Source organism: Bicyclus anynana, chromosome 1, assembly GCF_947172395.1.
Source record: "Bicyclus anynana chromosome 1, ilBicAnyn1.1, whole genome shotgun sequence".
Lineage (NCBI taxonomy): Eukaryota > Metazoa > Arthropoda > Insecta > Lepidoptera > Nymphalidae > Bicyclus > Bicyclus anynana.
Genome location: NC_069083.1, coordinates 662994 through 683489, shown reverse-complemented (window position 1 = coordinate 683489; position 20496 = coordinate 662994). Strand labels below are relative to the sequence as shown.

At 40.5% G+C, this 20496-nt stretch overlaps 1 protein-coding gene across 2 annotated transcripts; it reads left to right on the top strand.

The window, feature by feature from the left end:
• Nucleotides 1-5421: 5421 nt before the first annotated feature.
• LOC112049909 (bromodomain-containing protein 7) lies at nt 5422-20253 on the top strand. Of its 2 annotated transcripts, none has more exons than XM_024087972.2 (12): nt 5422-5649; nt 9276-9385; nt 10398-10520; nt 10970-11176; nt 11986-12186; nt 15567-15723; nt 16186-16323; nt 17280-17420; nt 17768-17904; nt 18261-18445; nt 18911-19089; nt 19674-20253. In XM_024087972.2, the coding sequence occupies exons 1-12, from the start codon at nt 5631-5633 to the stop codon at nt 19766-19768; spliced, it is 1692 nt and encodes a 563-aa protein (XP_023943740.2). In that variant the 5' UTR covers nt 5422-5630; the 3' UTR covers nt 19769-20253. The 2 variants fall into 2 exon arrangements, with proteins under 2 accessions (XP_023943740.2, XP_052737406.1); XM_052881446.1 differs by having other exon boundaries at nt 5423-5649; nt 15570-15723.
• The last annotated feature ends 243 nt before the right edge of the window (nt 20254-20496 follow it).

The following is a 20496-nucleotide window of genomic DNA, read 5'->3' as shown; positions in this document are numbered from 1 at the left end:
CTGCCTTCGGGCCTCATTAGGCGATGCTTTTGCGCTCTACCAAAGGCCCGGTGACGCAGCCGAGGTCACATCAATAAAAAAATCATAATACGGCACTTTCATAATCAGAAAAAACAAAAACTTGACCGTCTGTTGCCGGCGTATCGCCAGCCTATCAATTTTACTGTCAAGTCTGCAGGACACTTATGGATGTAGTCAGTGTAAAAATAGCTATAGCTCTAGCTAAAACACTGATCTACCATAACTGACCTAGCCCATCTCCGGTCAACGTCCGGAGGATTCATTAGTTTTGGCGTCTTGCCATTAACATAACGTGCTATGTAGGTAGATACATTCATTATGTACTTACCTACTCGTGTCTACTTTTTTACTCGTGGAACTTTTGGAAATCGCATGTGTTAGAGCTCACTGGCGCACTCAACCTTTAATTTTTTGGAGAATTTACCTCGAATACACTATCACGAATAATGGCTCCTGTGAACTGGATGTACGAAGAAGGATTCGGATTGCCAAAATTGCCACGGACACAAACTACACACGACTTGGAAAGACCGTAATATCTCGCTGATTTTCGTCTTTCTCGAGAACTCTTCGCCATTTTCTCTATGAGGCTAAGACGTGGATCCCAATATCTGCCGACCGCAAACGGATTGACGCTTTCGAGATGTGGTGTTGGAGGATGAGGTGTTGTTGCTCCGGATTCCATGGACTGCATTTCGAACCAGCGCATCTATTCTTGCCAAGCTCAAGATTAAAACAAGACTCTCTACCATCTGCCTCAAGCGTATTCTAGTGTACGTCGGACACATTGCCAGGAAAGACGGAGATAATCTGGAAAAAATTAATGCTCTCCGAATAGCCGGAGATAGAACAAGATGGCATAAGATCTTAAAGTCGAAGTTCAAAGAGATGATCACGGCCCTCATACATAGACTTACGTCTCACGAAGGAGAATAGAACCCTCAGGAACAGAAGACCAAAATCTTCGAATAGTGCGTGTTGCCAGTGATGATCTACGGTTCCGAGACTTACTAAAGTGGGTCTCCTAGGATGGATGGAGGAGTGACTAGGAACACTCAGCCAGCGATGAGGTAAAGTATGCTCAGAACATCTCTGTGTGATAAGAAATAGCGATCCGCAAAAGAATCAAAGTCTCCGACATAGTTCAACAAGTCGCGAAGCTGGAATGGGATACAGTTCGAAGAGCCGGGTAAAGTCGCTGGATGCATATGGCTCAAGACCTTGGTGTTTGGAAAGTTCCAAATCAAGAAGCCATCACTGCAGTGAACGTCCATCGGCTGATGATGAGTTTAAAACCCTATTTGAAAAAAAAAAACTGATTAGAATTTGAATATCTGAGCGTCAGCGTTGATTGCTACTTCATTAACTCGAAGCACGCATACAAACAGTGCAAGCGATGCGCACGAGCTACTATCGGATGCGGCGCATTGTGATGACTGATAACTGATAAGATCGCATCGCGCGCTAATTGGGACCGGCCCACGGGGGAATTTTTAGATAAAGCGACACTCATTCATTTCGGGCCTAATTTATGGTTTATTATGTTACGTCAGGGACGGGTCGGAACGGGTCGGGTTCCGTGGGTTCCATGGTGCTGAAATGAGAATCCTTTACCGAAACTGCAGTGGTCGACCTTTAGGTGGACTGATGACATAATAACCTATTCGTTTAAAGATCACGCTTCTCTGGGTTCCAGTCCTGAGTCGGAGTAAGAAAATAAGATTGAATTTTCTTTCTTCTATGAAATTCTCACTAGCAACCAGTGAGGAAAATTGTGGCGTTACATGACCGTGCTTCATAAAATAGTGATTCCAGAAGTGATAGAATAAAATATGTCCAAAAAATAATCGACTTCATAAAACACATGCACAGCATGCATACATTAGCGAAAAGTAAGACCATATTATAAATGCTATCTACGTGCTCTACATCAAATAAGCTCAAGTTCTTGCAGCGCAAACGATAGGATATCTGATAAAACTGAAACCAAAACAGTTTTATCGGTTGTCCTGCCGTTAGCGCTGCAGGCTCGTGGAGTTATTGGATGGTGAATGGCATACATTTGAAGCTGGTGCCAAAAAAAATGGAGTTGAGGTTAAAACACATTGAAAAAATACTCAGAAAGCTGATGTTATAAGAATTAACATAAGACTATATTTTTTATTTCGATAATAATCCTACAGAAAAAGGATCTACGCAGGTGAAATTGCGGGGCACAACTAGCTATCAATATATCTGTTCCTTTGTAGTTAGGTATTGCTCGTAAAGCTCGCGTGCCGGAATCAGTTTGCGGCGGCGACTGCAGCTTCGATTAATAGCAGAAATAATTGTAATCTATAAAGCAGTGGGATTCGTGCGCGGCTTAATAACAGATCGAATAATGGCAAACGGTGGAGGCGTGAGACGTATACACTTCTCCCCGACTTGCAGAGTGTTGACTGCTGCCCGCCACTGTACCTGCGGAGACCGTTTACAATAGTTCGGAAGAGATCGAATAATGCGGCAAGTGAGGAGGCGTGAGACGTTTACACTTTTCTCCAACTTGTTGAGTGCTGACTGCTGCCCGCCACTGTACTCTGCGGTGACCGTTTACAATAGTTCGGAAGAGATCGAATTATGCGGCAAGTGAGGAGGCGTGAGACGTGTACACTTCTCTCCGACTTGTTGAGTGCTGACTGCTGCCCGCCACTGTACCTGCGGAGACCGTTTACAATAGTTCGGAAGAGATCGAATTATGCGGCAAGTGAGGAGGCGTGAGACGTGTACACTTCTCTCCGACTTGTTGAGTGCTGACTGCTGCCCGCCACTGTACCTGCGGAGACCGTTTACAATAGTTCGGAAGAGATCGAATTATGCGGCAAGTGAGGAGGCGTGAGACGTGTACACTTCTCTCCGACTTGTTGAGTGCTGACTGCTGCCCGCCACTGTACCTGCGGAGACCGTTTACAATAGTTCGGAAGAGATCGAATTATGCGGCAAGTGAGGAGGCGTGAGACGTGTACACTTCTCTCCGACTTGTTGAGTGCTGACTGCTGCCCGCCACTGTACCTGCGGAGACCGTTTACAATAGTTCGGAAGAGATCGAATTATGCGGCAAGTGAGGAGGCGTGAGACGTGTACACTTCTCTCCGACTTGTTGAGTGCTGGCTGCTGCCCGCCACTGTACCTGCGGAGACCGTTTACAATAGTTCGGAAGAGATCGAATTATGCGGCAAGTGAGGAGGCGTGAGACGTGTTCACTTCTTCCTGACTCGCTGAGTGCTGTTTGCCTCCTATCGCCGTATCCTGCAGAGAGCAGCGGATTTCGCGTATTTTTTATATAAAAAAAATATCGAACTTGAATTTAATTGATTATGCAACACGGCTAAAACTCACGTGATACTAGGTCGGAGTATGCCCGACTAGTTTCGAACCCATACGGGGCCTTTAGTCATGAGCTGGTTCTTGCATCGCGGCACGATCCAAACTCATCATAATCAATTAATATGAATTACACTCACGATAGTTTAAATTCTAAAACTTGAATTTCTTACGTAGAAACGACAGACTGTAAACGCAGTTCGAGTAAAGATTTATTAGGCGCGATTTTCCATTAGGCGCCGCCGTCTTGTAGCCAATTTAATTAGCGGCTAACACGGAAGATGCCGTAACAGAATACAACAGCCATCACTTTCCTACAACGTGACGACTATCGGACAGTACAAGCGCTATGGAACAACGGTTTCATAATCGTCATCAACATTAACAGTCGATAGTCTACTGCCACACATGGGTCTCCAACTCAGTTATAAGTCGAGTGTATCTAGCGGCTTCCTACAACCCGCTTGATAACTTTGGTCAACCTAGTTGGTAACCAACACTGCGCTTTCCGGATTATTTTGTAGGAAGGTATTTACTATTTAGTCAGCGGCTACCACTGATAGGAAAAATGGTAGGAGTTAATTTATATTTTTACTTGCATTCATAATCGTAACTAACAGACACCCGCGACTGCGTCTGCGTCTGCGTGAAATTTTGTTTTTCACAAATCCTTCGGAACCATGGATTTTCCGGGATGAAAAGTAGCATAGGTATGTGTTAATCCAGAGTAAAATCTATTTCAATCCAAATTTCAGCCAAATTGGTTTTGTAGTTGCGGCGTTAAAGAACAACAAACATCCATACTTCCAAACTTTCGCGTTTATAATATTAATTTTAAAAGTTTTTTAGGAAGTAATAAACATAGTTGTACGGTGTAGATTTTCGATGCTTACTATTTTAATAGGGTAAAGGGTTTCATTTCTACAAGCCAAATAAAATCTAGCCACACTTAGTATCCTTCATAAACTCAGACCAATTACCTGAGGACCTGCTTCACTAGACGTTACCCTCTGACTGAGAATATTTAAGAACACGATCTAAAATCTTATTTACTGATTATAAAACTGTCTATAAAGAATCGATGTTTCATTTTTGTAATTATTTTAGTCGTGTAAAGTGCTCCCTAAAAATGCCAGTTTGTGTAATTGCATAGCATGAAAAACTGCTACAAAAGCTTCTTGTTTACTAAAAGATGAAGGTACGTTTGATTTGTAAGTATTTCTACCTTTCCCACCTACATTCTATTAGAAAGAATCGATTCTTCTGACGGAACAGCAACAGACAGCAACATCGATCAAGTAATCGAATATTCTGTGGGTAATGTTTTGCGAATAATTTATAGTTGTGTGTAGAGTAAGAATACACAACATGTTTTCGATGAGTGAGTTTAGTCGCCTTTAAAAAACGACTGGCAATTTTTTGGTGCGATAGCGGTAGAATTTGGGTGCGACGCATTTCCATATCTAATTCATCTATGTTTACAAACAACTAAATAGATAGATTAACCTATCAAAATTACTAATCTGTGGCCCTATGTCGATATCTGTAATCTGTATCTCCAATTCTTCATCTGTCGTCTGTGCTTCTCTATCTCTATGGTTGTCAAACTTGCCAAAGCCTTCGACCATTAACAACAGGACCTGCCTCGCTGACCGTTACCCCTCTGGCAAAGATCAAAATTAAATGATCTAACGCGTTTATAAAAACTTTTGCTATAGAATCGAGTTTTCTGTTACTATAGATTCTAAGCGATGTGTTTGTTAGTCTGTGTAAAAATTACGCGTGTGTGTATTGCGAGTCAAGTCTATAGTTGTGTGTAGTGTATGGACACAGAATATTTTTATTGGTGTTAAATATTTTCGATGTGTGAAATTACCTCGTCCCCCTCAAAAGTCAGACTTTTTTGTTGGTGAATTTGGGTGCGAAACAAGTCCATAGTCTAAATAGTCAAAGGCCAAACCAAAGCCAAAATTGACCGTTGACGTTTGTCTGAGTTTGTCATTTGTGCCAAGCCAACTGCCAAATGCGGAATGCCAAACAACAAAACATATTCAATTCATGAATTCAAAGGAGGGTTGTGAAAAGTGAAAACAAAATCATAATTACAGAGAAGAAAATTTCACTGTTATTAGCCTTTGTTTTAACAGAGACTATAAATGACTTAATTAAATAGTAACTCTTCAAAAACTACATCTAAAGTTACAACTTACAGTGTACCAATTAGAAATTTGGTGTCCGGTCATACGAAGATGGACGAATTGAGTTGCAGTAAGTATTAATCATATAGTTTTTTATTATAGCGTATTGATAAAAAAATCCTTTTATTATTTTAATTAGACTATGCTTTCCATTAGTGTCATTTGATAAGGTGTCTATATTGTGTGGCGTCTTGGCTGATAGCTAAAAAGTATACTTCAAGATGGAAAATGGTCAAAAAGATTCGGTTAACTCCTTCGGCATACTTTCTTTGGCCATTTCATAGTTAGTAGTAGTATAGTTATAGCATTGAATCTAAGTTTTTAAGTGTATCACATATAGGGTTAGTAATATGGGACTTATTAAGGACTGAGTGAGTAAAGCAGATCTGACTAACCTCACTATAGGGCATTTTGTAAGGTTAACAAAGGCTACAGGTTGGTTTGTGGGGTTAATGCTGTCCAGACTCCAGTGAACCTGTGTCTCATACAACAGGAGTTAGTTGGAATAGACACTACATTGGGTTAACCCATCTCGTCTCATCAGAAATCCTCTCTAGAAATGTAGGTCTATTTGGACCTAATATATCCTGTGAGTCTCAAAGCAGTGTCAGCAGGTGATAGAGCTATCTATAGTCCACAAGTTTAGGCTTTTTACACAACAATATCACTTCTCAAAAAGGTTCTTTTAGGGCGACACTTTTCGTTTCGATTCACATACATTGTATTTTTAATAATAAGCTTTACGGCTCTGGGTTCTAGCCATTTTGAGCCCGGATTCACAAACAATAAATTAATTATCTCAGACCAATAATAGAAGGACCTACCTCGCAAGACGTTACCTCTCTGTCAAAGAATCAACGATCTATCTATATAGAGCGGGGCATTTAGAAGTGTGTGTAAAATCGGCTGGGATAGTTGAGCGGCTAACGCGTGTAAAAAAACTAACAAACGCGTTAGATTGTTCGATTGTATCGATGTTTCATTGTTGTAATCGTTTTCGTCGTCTAAAAAACTCCCTAAATATTCCGGTTTGTGTAGTTCAATGGCATGAAAAACGGCCAACAACTTCTAATTCAGTAAAAGATGACGTGACGTTCAATTTGAAAATATTTCTATTTTATTTTTGTTATTCTTTACATGTTAGCCCTTGATTTCAGTCTCACCTGATGGTAAGTGATGATGCAATCTAAGATGGACGGTATGATTTCTACACGACATCATACCGGAACGCTAAATCGCTTAGCGGTACGTTTTGTAGGTAGGGTGGTAACCAGCCAGACCTGGCACAATTAAAAAATTCCCAATCGGCCCAGCCGGGGATCAAACCTAGGTCCTCCGTCTTGTAAATCCACCGCGCGTACCAGTGCGCCACGGAGGTCGTCAAAAACATAATTATAATTTATAATAAATTTGTAATAAAAACAATATCTAAAAGAAAAATCGATTCTATTCTTCTAACGAACGAACAAACAAAACATCGATCCATTAATTTAACGTTCTGTGTACAGATTATATTATTCTTGTTAAATATTTTATTATTTATTCTTGTTAAATATTTTCGATGAGTGAGTTTACCTCGTCTCCTTCAAAAAACGACAGGCAATTTTGTTTCCGCATTTGGGTGCGATTTCATTTCCATGTCTAATTCGTCTATGTTAATTATTATATAGAGTTTGCACAATGTTGGGCAAAATTTGTCCAAAAACGATAAACGACATAAAAAGAACCTTAAATACCCCAAGCAGACATGAGTCACAAACCATTTTCAAAAACATAGATATTAAGATTTATGTGTATTAAATGTGCATTTATAAAATTAAATAATAACTTTAATAATTTTTATAAATGTCGTATTTTCATATCAAAAGAAGATGTTTTCTTTTATTTTAATGTGAATTTTACCTTTCATTTATTGCAGAAATACCCTATACTATGATTAATTTTTTTAGACAGAAAGAAGATTTGACATTTCACACACACACACTTCACAGCACAAAACACTACTTTATTTGTTGTCTGTGACTAATACTCCTACCTCACAGTATTCGTTAATGATTCGTTAACTAAATCCAGACTGTTGTGCGTATTTTCTTTCTTTGTAATTTTTATTATTTTGTTTTGTTCTCGTTTCGTTTTTGTTGTTAATTATTGTTTATTTGTTGTTTGTTTTTCGCGCGTATCTTTTATGTATTATTTATTACCTCATATCTTCGAAACCGCTGAACGGATTTACGTAATTCAGATATCCTTAGATTTGTTTTAATAACCCAAGTGTTCTTAGATAGGTGAAATTAAAAAAAAAAACCAACAAGACGACTGTGAGATGCTATAAGACGAGGTGATTTTTTTTTAATATTGCAACAAGGGAATCAAATTCAAGGGCTTTTTGTGAGAATTTCAAAATGGTATATAATAGCCAACAAAAAACTACAATTAGAAAAACGTTATTTATTAATTGTATATACATAATACGCGAGGCGGACGACTATAAGGTTTATGAAGTGTAGTTATAAAATACCTTAAATAGACTAAATTAAATATATTGATTATAAAAATCGACATGTGCGAGTCGGATTCGCCCACCGAGGGTTCCGTAGATTTTTTTGAATGTTTACTTATCCTCGGTTGGACGTAGGTATACACTATCGTACTTTGTAACAAACGTAACAAATAAATCCGAAATTCACCATCTATCTAACTAAAAATTATGAAATAAAATAATTAAATAAACGAATAACCCGACTGCATAAATGATACAAAAACTGATTAAACTAAAGTGGGGACCTATTAAAAAATGTAGACGTAAATCATAATATTCAATATAATAGGTCCCGACTGTTTTCTAATTTTTTTCTACACTTCTGGACTGAGCTTGTTTTTTTTCTTTTCAGTTTTTGTATCATATAGGCAGTCGGGCTTTTTATTTGTTTAATTAATTAATTTATTAATTTTATTTAGTTTAGTACGAAAATGAGTGAAGCGGAGCCTGGTACTAGCCGGAGCAGTTATTCCGCATTGCTATCGTTTCCGTCACCAAAAAAGAAACGTACGAAGCAATCACCCTTATCGTCCTCCGAGAAAACCGTTTTGATTAATGTGTTTAAATATGTCGAGGATACCTTATGCTTGCTTATACATAATAAAAAACAAAACTATAAGGGTTCTTTATTGACTACGGAACCCTGAATATAAGTGAAACATTATCTGTTAGATAAATAACAGGATATAGGAATATAGAATAAAAAAAATATTTGTTTATCAAAGGAAGTTTTATTTCATGACAATATTCGTAAATAATGCTGTAGTAAAATGTTGAGCACCCCTGAGTCAGCTGTTTTTGTTTATTTACATTGTTTAAAATACCTACCCGATCTGACTATAAGCTTGGAGTATATCTGCATGATCAAATGAGAAATTCACAAGATTTACGAAAGTAACTACAATATGCATATGCCTATTGTAGATACCTCATAGTTTGAAGTCCACTGCTGAAGATAGGTCCAATGCTGCTAAGATGATAATGAATGGGAGTGATACAGAACAGATTATTATTAATTTGTTAAGACCTTGTAAACTGTATCAGCAAATAAAGGATTTGATTTGATATTTGAAATAATGTCATGAGTGAGTAGGGCATATTAAGTAGGCTGGTGCCTGTTAATGGGACTTTCATTGGCTGGTTTTGTTATGTTGCAGAGGAAGAAATCTTTGAAGTGAGTGATGCTGAGCCGTCCACTAGTGAAGACACTAAGATCAATGAAGGGAAGACAAAAAAAAGAAGACGGAGACGCAGAGAAATTGACTTGGTAAGGGTGTAAATGAATCTTGTAGTTCAGAGGTATAAGATTCATAGTTATAAAGAGAAAACCATTTATATACAGTGTGAACTCCATGTTTCGGCCGACAGGGTGCAGTGGAAGCAGTTGGCCTATGTCAGGAGACACTATGAACAGCGGGACATACTTTAAACAGATCAAACCTAAAACCTATGTTATTAAATGCTGTTTTGAAAAAAAAGAAAAAATAAATTTATTTATTAAACTCCATGTATCACATGGCTTTGATTGGTTTCACTTGCTTTCCATACAATGATACACTCTATAAAGCGTTACACCCTCTCTCTATAACAACATTTAAGTAATAAAAAGTACATTTTAAGTTGCTAAAATTAGAGGAAACCGCACAGATCTATACGTTTTTTTGTCGCTTTATTATCATGCAAAAAAACATTCCACAAAATTCATTATTTTGTTTACAAATTGGGATTACACGTGTACATTGTGACCATGATTAATAAGTAGAAGTCATGAACTTAATACATTATCATATTCTTAGTTGCTTAAAAACTTTGAAATAGAAAACATGGCTAGTAAAAGAAAATCACTGTAAATTGACAAAAAAGTTTTACTCATACATTTTTCTTCTTTCCAAATAACAACCACTCTCTATAACACCATAAAATGTACAGTCCCTTTAGTGTGGTTGTGTAGAGTTTACACTGTATATTTATTTATATTAAGTTTTTAACTGCCACATTGGTCCCAGTGAGCCTATGTAGCTTTGGATAACAAGGGTCATGGTTTCAAATCCTGGAAGTTAGCAAAGTTAGTGGTATTACACCCCTATGCCTCAGAGAGCAAGTTAAGCTGTCAGTCCCTGACACTATTGTTAAGATTATCACCCTAATCTTGCCAACCTGCATTGGAGAGTGGATCAAAGGTCCATATTTCATCTTGTATGTGAAGAAAGGCCTAGCCTCTTCTGCCGTTTTACATTAAAGTAGGCTGATAATGATTGAAGTCTTTATCAATTCTCCAGATGTCAGAGGGTGATGAGACGGAGGATGAGGGTCTGAACAAGAAGCTGTACCGGCGGCTGAGCCCCGCGCCCGGCCCGCACTCGCCTGCCTCGCACAGGGAGCCTAGGACTTGTGTGCTAAAGGTAAGCTTAACCAACTCTCTTATATAATTTACATTGTGTGTTTATTGGTTTGATTTGAAGCTTAACTGGGGAATGTGTGAAATTATTTAATTTAATTTTTTTGTTAGTTTGCTTGTTACAAACAGACTCTGAAACAATTGAATGGCTATATTTTATCTCAATATTTAGCTACGTAAATTGGAACTACATGGGTCATTGAAACCCTGGGGCGTCTGCTAGTGGCTGATAATTTTAGAACACTTAAATCTTCACTAAATTATAAAGGGGAAAGATTTGTATTTTTGGATGTAAACTCAAAACTACTGAACTGATTGGATTTGATTTCTTTCACTAATGGATAGCTACATCATCATAGAGTACACGGGTTATATCCCCTCATTCCCATGGGAATGGGTACTAGCAGGCTAAACCGTAGAGTTTGACCAATGACTGGCTTTTGGTTCACACAGGCAAGCCAGAAGCGTCGTCCGTTGTCCCGCCTTCTGGAACAGCTCCTACGCAACCTGGAGAAGCGCGACCCGCACCAGTTCTTCGCGTGGCCGGTCAACGACAACTTCGCGCCCAACTACTCCGTCATCATCAAGCGCCCCATGGACTTCTCCAGCATCAAGCAGAAGATCGACGAAAATGAATACCGATCGCTCAACTGTTTCATTGTAAGCACATGCAAGTTTCTTTATAATATTTTTTTTTAAATATTTTTGAGGTAAAACTTCTTTACACACACTTGACTTGATGAGTAAGTTGGTCAATGCGTTACGAAAATTGTAATTGGGTGATGAGTGCTGCCATCAACAGGCATTGTGAAACAGTGTTTATTTTAAACTCCTCCCGGGGTTGAGGCCTTTCAGCCTAAGGGTTTGGGTTATACTTCAAGCACCTGTTGCGATTGCTTGAAGTTATGCCTGACTGTTTTCAACACACTCATTTTTTATGTTGCACGTATATTCTAATGTGAGTTTGTTCGTTTGATTAGCTTTCATACCCAAACCACTGAACTGATTTTAAATAATCTTTCACTAATGGCAAACTACTTCATCAGCTAGCAACATCGCCTACATTTTATTCCAGAGTTGTCTTAGAAATAGTGAAACTACATGTAATCTTTACTAATATAAAGCTAAAGAATATGTCTGTTTGGTTTGTTTTGAAAGCTGCTTTCAGTTCTGGATATAGCCTATTAATAGGCTAGTTGACTCTTTTTTTAAATAGTCTTAAATTGATCATTATCGTTCTACTAGATTGAAATAAAATTATCATATTTTTCAAGACATAAAAATTTTAATTTTTAAATATTTATTTGACAATTCGAGCCATAACGCTGTCGGCTGGAATGGTCTTTATTAAATTGGATATGAGGCAACTACCCTATTGTAGCAGGCTTTAGACTATTGGTGCATTGTGCATTTCACTCGATTGAAACCACTTGTAACCACTAGTAAATGTGAAAAAACATTGTCCACAGAGCGACTTCAAGTTGATGTGCAACAACGCAATGAAGTACAACAAGCCGGGCACGGTGTACCACAAGGCGGCCAAGCGCCTGCTGCACTCCGGCCTCAAGCAGCTCACGCCGCAGAAGCTGCGTCCGCTGGGCGACATGCTCACCTACATGTACGAGATACCCATCCGCGAGCTGGGCTTCGACATCGGCAAGATGGATGTGGTGAGAGGTTTCACAGTAGACGGAAATGTTTGTGACTCCTGCCCCGTACCAGGGGTTGCCAACATTTGTTTTTATTTATAAATATCAGAGTGAGTGACACATGACAGTGAGGTTATGACATCAAAAATGTTGGCATCTCCTGCTGGTGCAGTAGTATAAGTTGAAAACATATTTTATTGATTTCAAGGCACGCACAATAATATCGACAGTAAAGTAAATTAAAGTTTGTACAAATTGCAACTTCTAAGAAAATAGTATCTACTACATTATATTACAATATTACTGTATGTCTGTAGACAATCTCACCTAATTTTATTGACGTTATTATTGTGTGTGTGTCTAGTTAAAAGATGAACTATATACATCATACAATGTACATGGATAATATCTATGGGGTTAAAGAGAAAAATAAGGTCTAAGCCAGTAACATAACAAAACTACAGAATAACAAAAGATGGGTTTTTTCTATGCTAAATCAATTTAAATTTGATGGCTTATTTCAATTAATTTACAAATCATGTTACAGTTGTATCCATTTTGACAACTATGTAATTAATGTTATCAATCCTCGTTAAAATAATTTTTGTAGTTTTTACCCCATAAATGATTTGAATTTGAATTTATTAAGTTGAGATTATATTTTCTTAAAATTATATCATTATATGAAAAATGCACCCATACCTTAACAGTACTTTAGAAATGCAATGTTTTACAATGCAGCCATTACGGACATACGGTCGAAAGGTTTGCAATATAATTATATTTCGTAGTGACCTGCACTCAGGGTAAGCACAGGCAGGGGTACATCATGATGGGCTAATTACATAACTGAGTCTTCGTCCGCGCAGTACAAAATTGGAAGGCTATGACAGAGGAGCGGGCGCAAGCGCATTCTTAATTCATTCGTTGACAAGCGTGTTGCTGCCTTCGTTCATTAATTGACAGACATGTAGCTGCCTTCGTTCATTAATTGACAGGTGTGTAGCTGCCTTCGTTCATTAATTGACAGGCATGTAGCTGCCTTCGTTCATTAATTGACAGGTGTGTAGCTGCTTTCGTTCATTAATTGACAGGCATGTAGCTGCCTTCGTTCATTAATTGACAGGTGTGTAGCTGCCTTCGTTCATTAATTGACAGGTGTGTAGCTGCCTTCGTTCATTAATTGACAGGCATGTAGCTGCCTTCGTTCATTAATTGACAGGTGTGTAGCTGCCTTCGTTCATTAATTGACAGTTGTGTAGCTGCCTTCGTTCATTAATTGACAGGCATGTAGCTGCCTTCGTTCATTAATTGACAGGTGTGTAGCTGCCTTCGTTCATTAATTGACAGGCATGTAGCTGCCTTCGTTCATTAATTGACAGGTGTGTAGCTGCCTTCGTTCATTAATTGACAGTTGTGTAGCTGCCTTCGTTCATTAATTGACAGGCATGTAGCTGCCTTCGTTCATTAATTGACAGGTGTGTAGCTGCCTTCGTTCATTAATTGACAGGCATGTAGCTGCCTTAGTTGATTAATTGACAGGCGTGTAGCTGCCTTCGTTCAAGCATTGCCGCCTTCAACTCTTTCGCATCTATCTGTCGTCTTACCTAATCACAAGTTTGAGTCTTCGTCCGCGCGATGCAGTGGCGACTGAGGAGCGGGTGGCAGGTGCATTCATTCATTGAGAAGCTTGTTGCCAACTTCATTTATTCATTGACCGGCATATTGCTGCCTTCAACTGTCTCGCTACTCTGTGTCATCGTACCCTGGCTAACCACATAACTGAGTCTTTGTCCGCGCAGTACAGGGTTGAGGGGTATGACAAAAGATGGAAGCGACAGAGCGGGCTGCAGTAGCATTCTTTATTCGTTGACAGGTGTTTTGTGGCCTTCACCTCTCTGTGTCATCGTTCCCCGGCTAACCAGATATGTGAGTCTTCGTCGTACAGGGTTGCGCAGAGGGGAGCGCATTATCATTCATCTGTTGCCAGGCGTGTTGCTGCCTTAATCTGTACCTCTGTCTTTATTGCGGGGTAGACCCGCATTTATATGCCTCGCGGTCGAAGACTCATTTATGTGGTTTGCCTATATTTTTGTATTATTTTATTTCAACACTAGCCGACCTATATTAAATATCACGTGTCTCAAACGGTGAAGGAAAACATCGTGAGGAAACCTGCATACCAGAGAATTATCTTAACTCTCTGCGTGTGTGAAGTCTGCCAATCCGCATTGGGCCAGCGTGGTGGAATATTAGCCTAACCCCTCTCATTATGAGAGGAGACTCGAGCTCAGCAGTGAGCTCGAGTCTGGGTTGATGACGACGACTAGCCGACCCCGGTGGTTTCTCCTGCGTATGTCGTGTTCCAATGACATGACACAAATAACGAGGCTCTGTAGTGGTAAAATACTTTTCAAAACCGGGTCAGTAAATCTACAGAATACATATGAAAGAGCTCTAGAGATTACAACCTACAATACCACAAACATCACCTCTTTAAAAAATTCAACATAAAACACAGACTTCAAGATCATACATAATACATAAATACTATGTTTATTGTAGCAGAAGAAATTACAAAACTCTTTACAGCCTCAATACCACATTCCCGACACGGACTTGTAAAAATTAAATGTGTGTGGCATATTACAAATTCGTTCGTGCCAGTCAAAAAAAAACGTAAAAGACCTACACCAACAACATTAATTGTTACGAAATTGATATTTACTTATACATATTTTATATATTTTGTATTTTTATTGATTTTGTTTAAGTAATGTATGGGTATTTATTTATTGTAAATTTATCCCAAAATTTTGATAGATGTCTGTGCTTCCCCTTAGAATCTAGATTGTGCCGCTTTACCGACTTTGAATGGGTGTTGTTTTGTTCTATAGCTGAGACCGCGTCATAATATTATAGTGCAGACTTTTGCATGTTCTGTTGTGGGCGAATACGATATTAAGCCATCGTACGACGCTTGGTTAGACGCTTCCACGTTACCGTACGGCCCAGATACAGTCGGACCTGGATTAGTGCTACGTAGTGACAAATTACGAGTCCCTTCGTAACTTTAATTGTAAGTTTTCGTCTTTATTTATCACAATAAAGTGTATGTTGTTTTTGTTTAATATTATATTTGGAATCGCAATTCAATTGTTATTGACTGACAATTCCAAATATAGATACTTTCATCTGTAATTTTCTTATCGAGATTCGACTGTATCTGATATGTACTTAAAAATAATTCGGTTCTACCCTCAAACATAGTTTTGTCTCTCGCTGTGTGAAAGTGGACATTTTGCATGAACAAATTAGACTTAATATCCTATTTGCACTGCACGCCTCGTGGTATCGCGCTGTGGGAAGGTGTAGTTCAACAATGTGCACTGCTCCGTCAGCAGAAGGTGCTGAAGCGCAGCAGTCCGCTGAAGAGCTGCGGCTCGGAGGCCGAAGTGGTGTCGGACGGGGCTCCGGAGCGCGCCGACAGCGGCGACAGCGTCAAGATACAGATGGAGGCGGCGCGCGAGCAGCACAGGAGGCGACTCGCTAAAAAAGGTACAGTACTCTAGTCCAGTACAGTACAACAACTCCAGATGGACAGTCGGTATGTCACTGACCAAGTCAGAGGCAGTGAGAACAATTCTAGTTGATTCCCAATGTACATCATTGCATCTAACTTGGTCAGTGACCGTTTCTAAATGGTCATTGACCAAGTTAGCATCTCACCATAGGGAAGATTGTCAAGTTCATAGAAGTTCCAGTGACAATCAATCTCAATTAGGACTGATCACCCGTCTGGCTCCGTCAGGTATCCCCTCTATATGTAAGTTAGAGGCAAGTTAAGAGCTCAATGTCTCAGGTTTTTTTCATGTCATTTCTTGAGTCTCCAGGCGGTCCTTTCGTGAGTAAAAATGCGAGGGAAGAGCTATATCAAACAGTCCTCGAACAAACTCTCCACATGAAATCTTATTGGCAAGATGATATTGTGTGACCTTTACTATTCTCGTTTTTCCTCAGCTTTCCCCCGGATGGACGCGGAGGGCAAAACAACCCTCAAGCTGGTGACGCACACAGTGGAGGGCGCCGGCGAGGACAAGCCCATGACCCTGGGCCAGTACATCGGGAAGCTCACACAGGGAACTGGCTCTTTGCACAGTGAGTATTTGTAGCTTATCGATATTTATTCATAATATTGTATACACATACAGACCAAAAAATTGGAACCTTGGAACCACATTGCATTGAATAGATAATACATATACTGGGCATTCTAATATTTAACACATTATAATATTTAACACATGTCATAAATAAAATGTCATAATTTTACAAATGGAACCCTGTGAGGGTGTTGTAACTACAAAGTAAAACTTAACTTAACTTAACATAACATAAGATAAGATAAGTAGACAGGCGGATTTATTGTTTTTCGGTCAAAAAGTCATTAATTTATACTTTTTCAAGCAAAAAGTTTTTTAATATTAATAAAAACTCATTAATGTTTTCCTTGTTTGAATGTTTTGCGGAGCCGTGATAGCCCAGTGGATATGACCTCTGCCTCCGTTTCCGGAGGGTGTGGGTTCGAATCCGGTCCGGGGCATGCACCTCCAACTTTTCAGTTGTGTGCATTTTAAGAAATTAAATATCACGTGTCTCATCGGTGAAGGAAAACATCGTGAGGAAACCTGCATACCAGAGAATTTCTTAATTCTCTGCGTGTGTGAAGTCTACCAATCCGCATTGGGCCAGCGTGGTGGACTATTGGCCTAACCCCTCTCATTCTGAGAGGAGACTCGAGCTCAGCAGTGAGCCGTATATGGGTTGATAACGACGAATGTTTTGCGGTAATTTATTATATATTTTTATGCACATTTTGTGCGATAGATACTACTGCATAAACGAGAAATGATCAATGGAACCATTAGTATGCATCCAGTGCATATGACCTACCTAGCAGTGAAGATCTCTGCGATGCCTGGTAGTCCTATGATAAAACTGTTTTCTTTTGTTGGTCTTTATCTTTGAAGAACTTCTTTCGCTCTCTACCAAGTGAGTGATGAGATTTCCCTCTTCCACCTCTGAGCTGTTGCTCTAAGGGTCATGTGTTGCAGCGCCGCGCGAGGACCGGCGCAACGTGGCCAAGTGCGTGAAGCCGCTGCACTACGGGCCCTTCAGCTCGTACGCGCCCGCGCACGACGGCACCTTCGCCACGCTCACCAAGGACGAGTCGCACCTCATCTACCACACGCTGCGTGAGTTGATGCACCGCCTCTTTGACTATTGCCAACACTAACGGCTGAAGTAAAACAAAGGTACAAAAAGGGATTGTTTTAAAGTTCTCAAAAAACGCCATCTATTGAACTGGTAGTTTAAAATAACAAACACTGTTTTACTATGCCTGTAGACGGCAGCACGCATCGCCTGATTACATTTATTTTCGTAACGCGCTCACTAACTTACTCCTCAAGTCAAGCGTGCGTAAAGAAAATTGCTTCATATCAATTCAGTAATCTGCGAACATCCCTGGTATATTTTACGATGGACAAATTTTTGTCAATTTATTATGTAATTTAATAAAATAATGATGTATCCCTTCCAGCATCAGAGACCGGGCAGGGCAATGAGGAGATGCTCCGCTTCGCGCCCGACTCCCCGTGGCAGCACATCTACGACATGGAGGCCATGTTCCCCGACAGGAAGGCGCAGCAGGAGAGCGCCGCGCCCAAGGACGACAACGTGAGTGTGCCCAGCAGTAGGAGATGCTGAATTTGACTTCCTCTGACGTCACATCTACGAAAGATTGCTGGACTGGCTGTACAACATTTATATCACAGAGAGTACCCAGGAACTTTACGATCCATTATCATTTTAACGGAATTGTCATCGCATTATCTCACCGTTACATAGTGAATATTTTTTGAACACACACAAAACGTTTTAGTTCTGAAATGCTCATACTCCATCAAGAATTGAAGCATAACTAATGGTTTCTACAAGTCTCGAGTTCCACAATAATAATAGCTTACCGTGAGGCGTGAACAAGGCCAATGTAATATTTTGGGGCTATATGTCGGGAGCTCGTGCCGTTGCAGGACCTGTCGAAGGTGCGCGTGGACGTGGAGCAGCTGCGCACGCTGGCGGAGCTGGGCATCGACGTGGACTTCCTGGCCGACATCGAGGAGGACGTGCGCCTGGCGCAGCAGGACTACGGCATCGCCGCCGCGCTGCAGCACAACTACACGCTGCTGGCCAAGCTGGAGAAGGAGCAGCGGGAACGGTAACCAGGACCAATGAGTCCTTTATAAATAACTAGCAGGGCCTCGCGGTTGTACCCGCTTAGTTCACTAGGCATAAAATATACCTGATAATTTCAAATTACTCCAGTAGTTTTTAGTTTTCACATACATAAATATATTGTTACATACAAAATTACATAATTAATATATTATTGTAGAAGTTTAAAAAAAAGTAGAACTTTAAAAAAAATAACCTAAGTGCCATCTAAGCTTCAGGCACAATAGGTTCTTGATGTATACAAAACGGGTTTGTTTCAAAGTTCTCTTAGAACGCCATCTACTGGTACTTTATAATAATATACACTCATATCATACTCTTACGTCTGTACCGCGCAGACGATGAATCCTTTTCCATTCAGTTAGTGGTATGCGTTGGGCGTGGCTTATCTCTCTTGCTCCTCACGGCTTTGTTCTCCTGTATCTGTATATTTCTGTTGTTGTGGCAGGCTGTCGATGACGCCGCCGTGGCACCTGGCGGCGTGCGCGCGCGCGGGCGGGCCGGAGCGCGAGGCGGCGCGGCACGCGGCGGCGTGGCTGCGCGGCATGATCGCGCGCGTGCCGCCGCACTGCGTGGCGCCGCTGCCCGTCGTGCGCGCCGCCATGGGCGTCACTCTCGACCACCTCGGTGAGACTCGCCACATGCCGCTACTCACATCCGTCACCAGGGCTTCACAGCCCAGTGGATATGACCTTTGCCTCCGATTCCGGAGGGTATGGGTTCGAATCCGGTCCGGGGCATGCACCTCCAACTTTTCAGTTGTATTCATTTTAAGAAATTAAATATCACGTGTCTCAAGTCTGCCAATCTGCATTGGGCCAGCGTGGTAGACTATTGGCCTAACCCTTCCCATTCAGAGAGGAGATTTGAGCTCAGCAGTGAGCCGAATATGGCTTGATAATGATGAGAAATGCGACCTAAATGTCGCCGCACAAGGGAGCCACACTAAAACCACAAACGCCGCCACATAAAGGTAGAAGCCGGATAAAAGATGTCGGTGAAAGGATGTCACCGGCCGTGTGCGGCGAATCGATATAAAATGTATGAAACTGCAGAGAAGAGGTCGGTGACAGTTTTGTTGCTACAGCCTGGCTCCAGTGCATGTGGACACTAAAAAACGCTCGAATATTTGCTGTTTATTCAGAATCGACCTATGTTAAGGTGTAAATTAATCGCTAAAGCCTAATAAAATAACTTGCGCCTGTTTCCAGACACGCCGATGGCGGTGGACGACTTCGAGATGGAGATGAACGAGCACCGCGACACCGTGTCCGACCCGGACTCGCGCTCCAGCCACGACAAGTAGCCGCGCGCGCGACACGTGACGGATGCGTGTACGCACAGTTCGCGACGCGTACGTGCGCCGCTCTGAAGTTGGTGCCGAGTATCACCGACCGGGAAGTCAAGATCACAAAGTCCATTGGATTACGACCTGTCAGGAATGCATTGGTGCTGGAAAGGCGATCTCACACAGGAAAGCGTAGTGTTGGTTGGTGGACTAGGTGGACCGAAGATAGATCGCGACTGGCGGCTCAAAACCGTATTGTGTCTCTCAAAAGAGGCTTATGTCCAACAGTGGACGTCCATTGGCTGATAACGATGAATGAATTTGAGCAATACATTGTTTTCATGTTGCATTAAAAAAATTACATATTAAAGCAGACAGCATTGCGCGTGTTTGGATATGTAGCTGACTTCAGAGCGGTATACTTGCATGCGATGGGAACTGTACATACATTGTATTTATATGTATAGGTTAAGAGTAGTCGTAAATAAATATTTGTTGTAAAATTAAGCGTTTTATTTGTTATCTAGTCACCTTATTATATGTTATAATATGTGGTTCTATAACCACATAAATTATAAAGTTTTAATTTTATTTTATATAATCACCCATAGATGAATATACTAGGTTAATGAAATCGCCACACTCGAATTTTGTTGTTTTGCTTTAGTAAGCCGAAGGGCAACCTTACCAAATCTTTCTAAGAATCCTGCAAGAAGATTTAAAACACTCTTAATCTCCATCTAAAT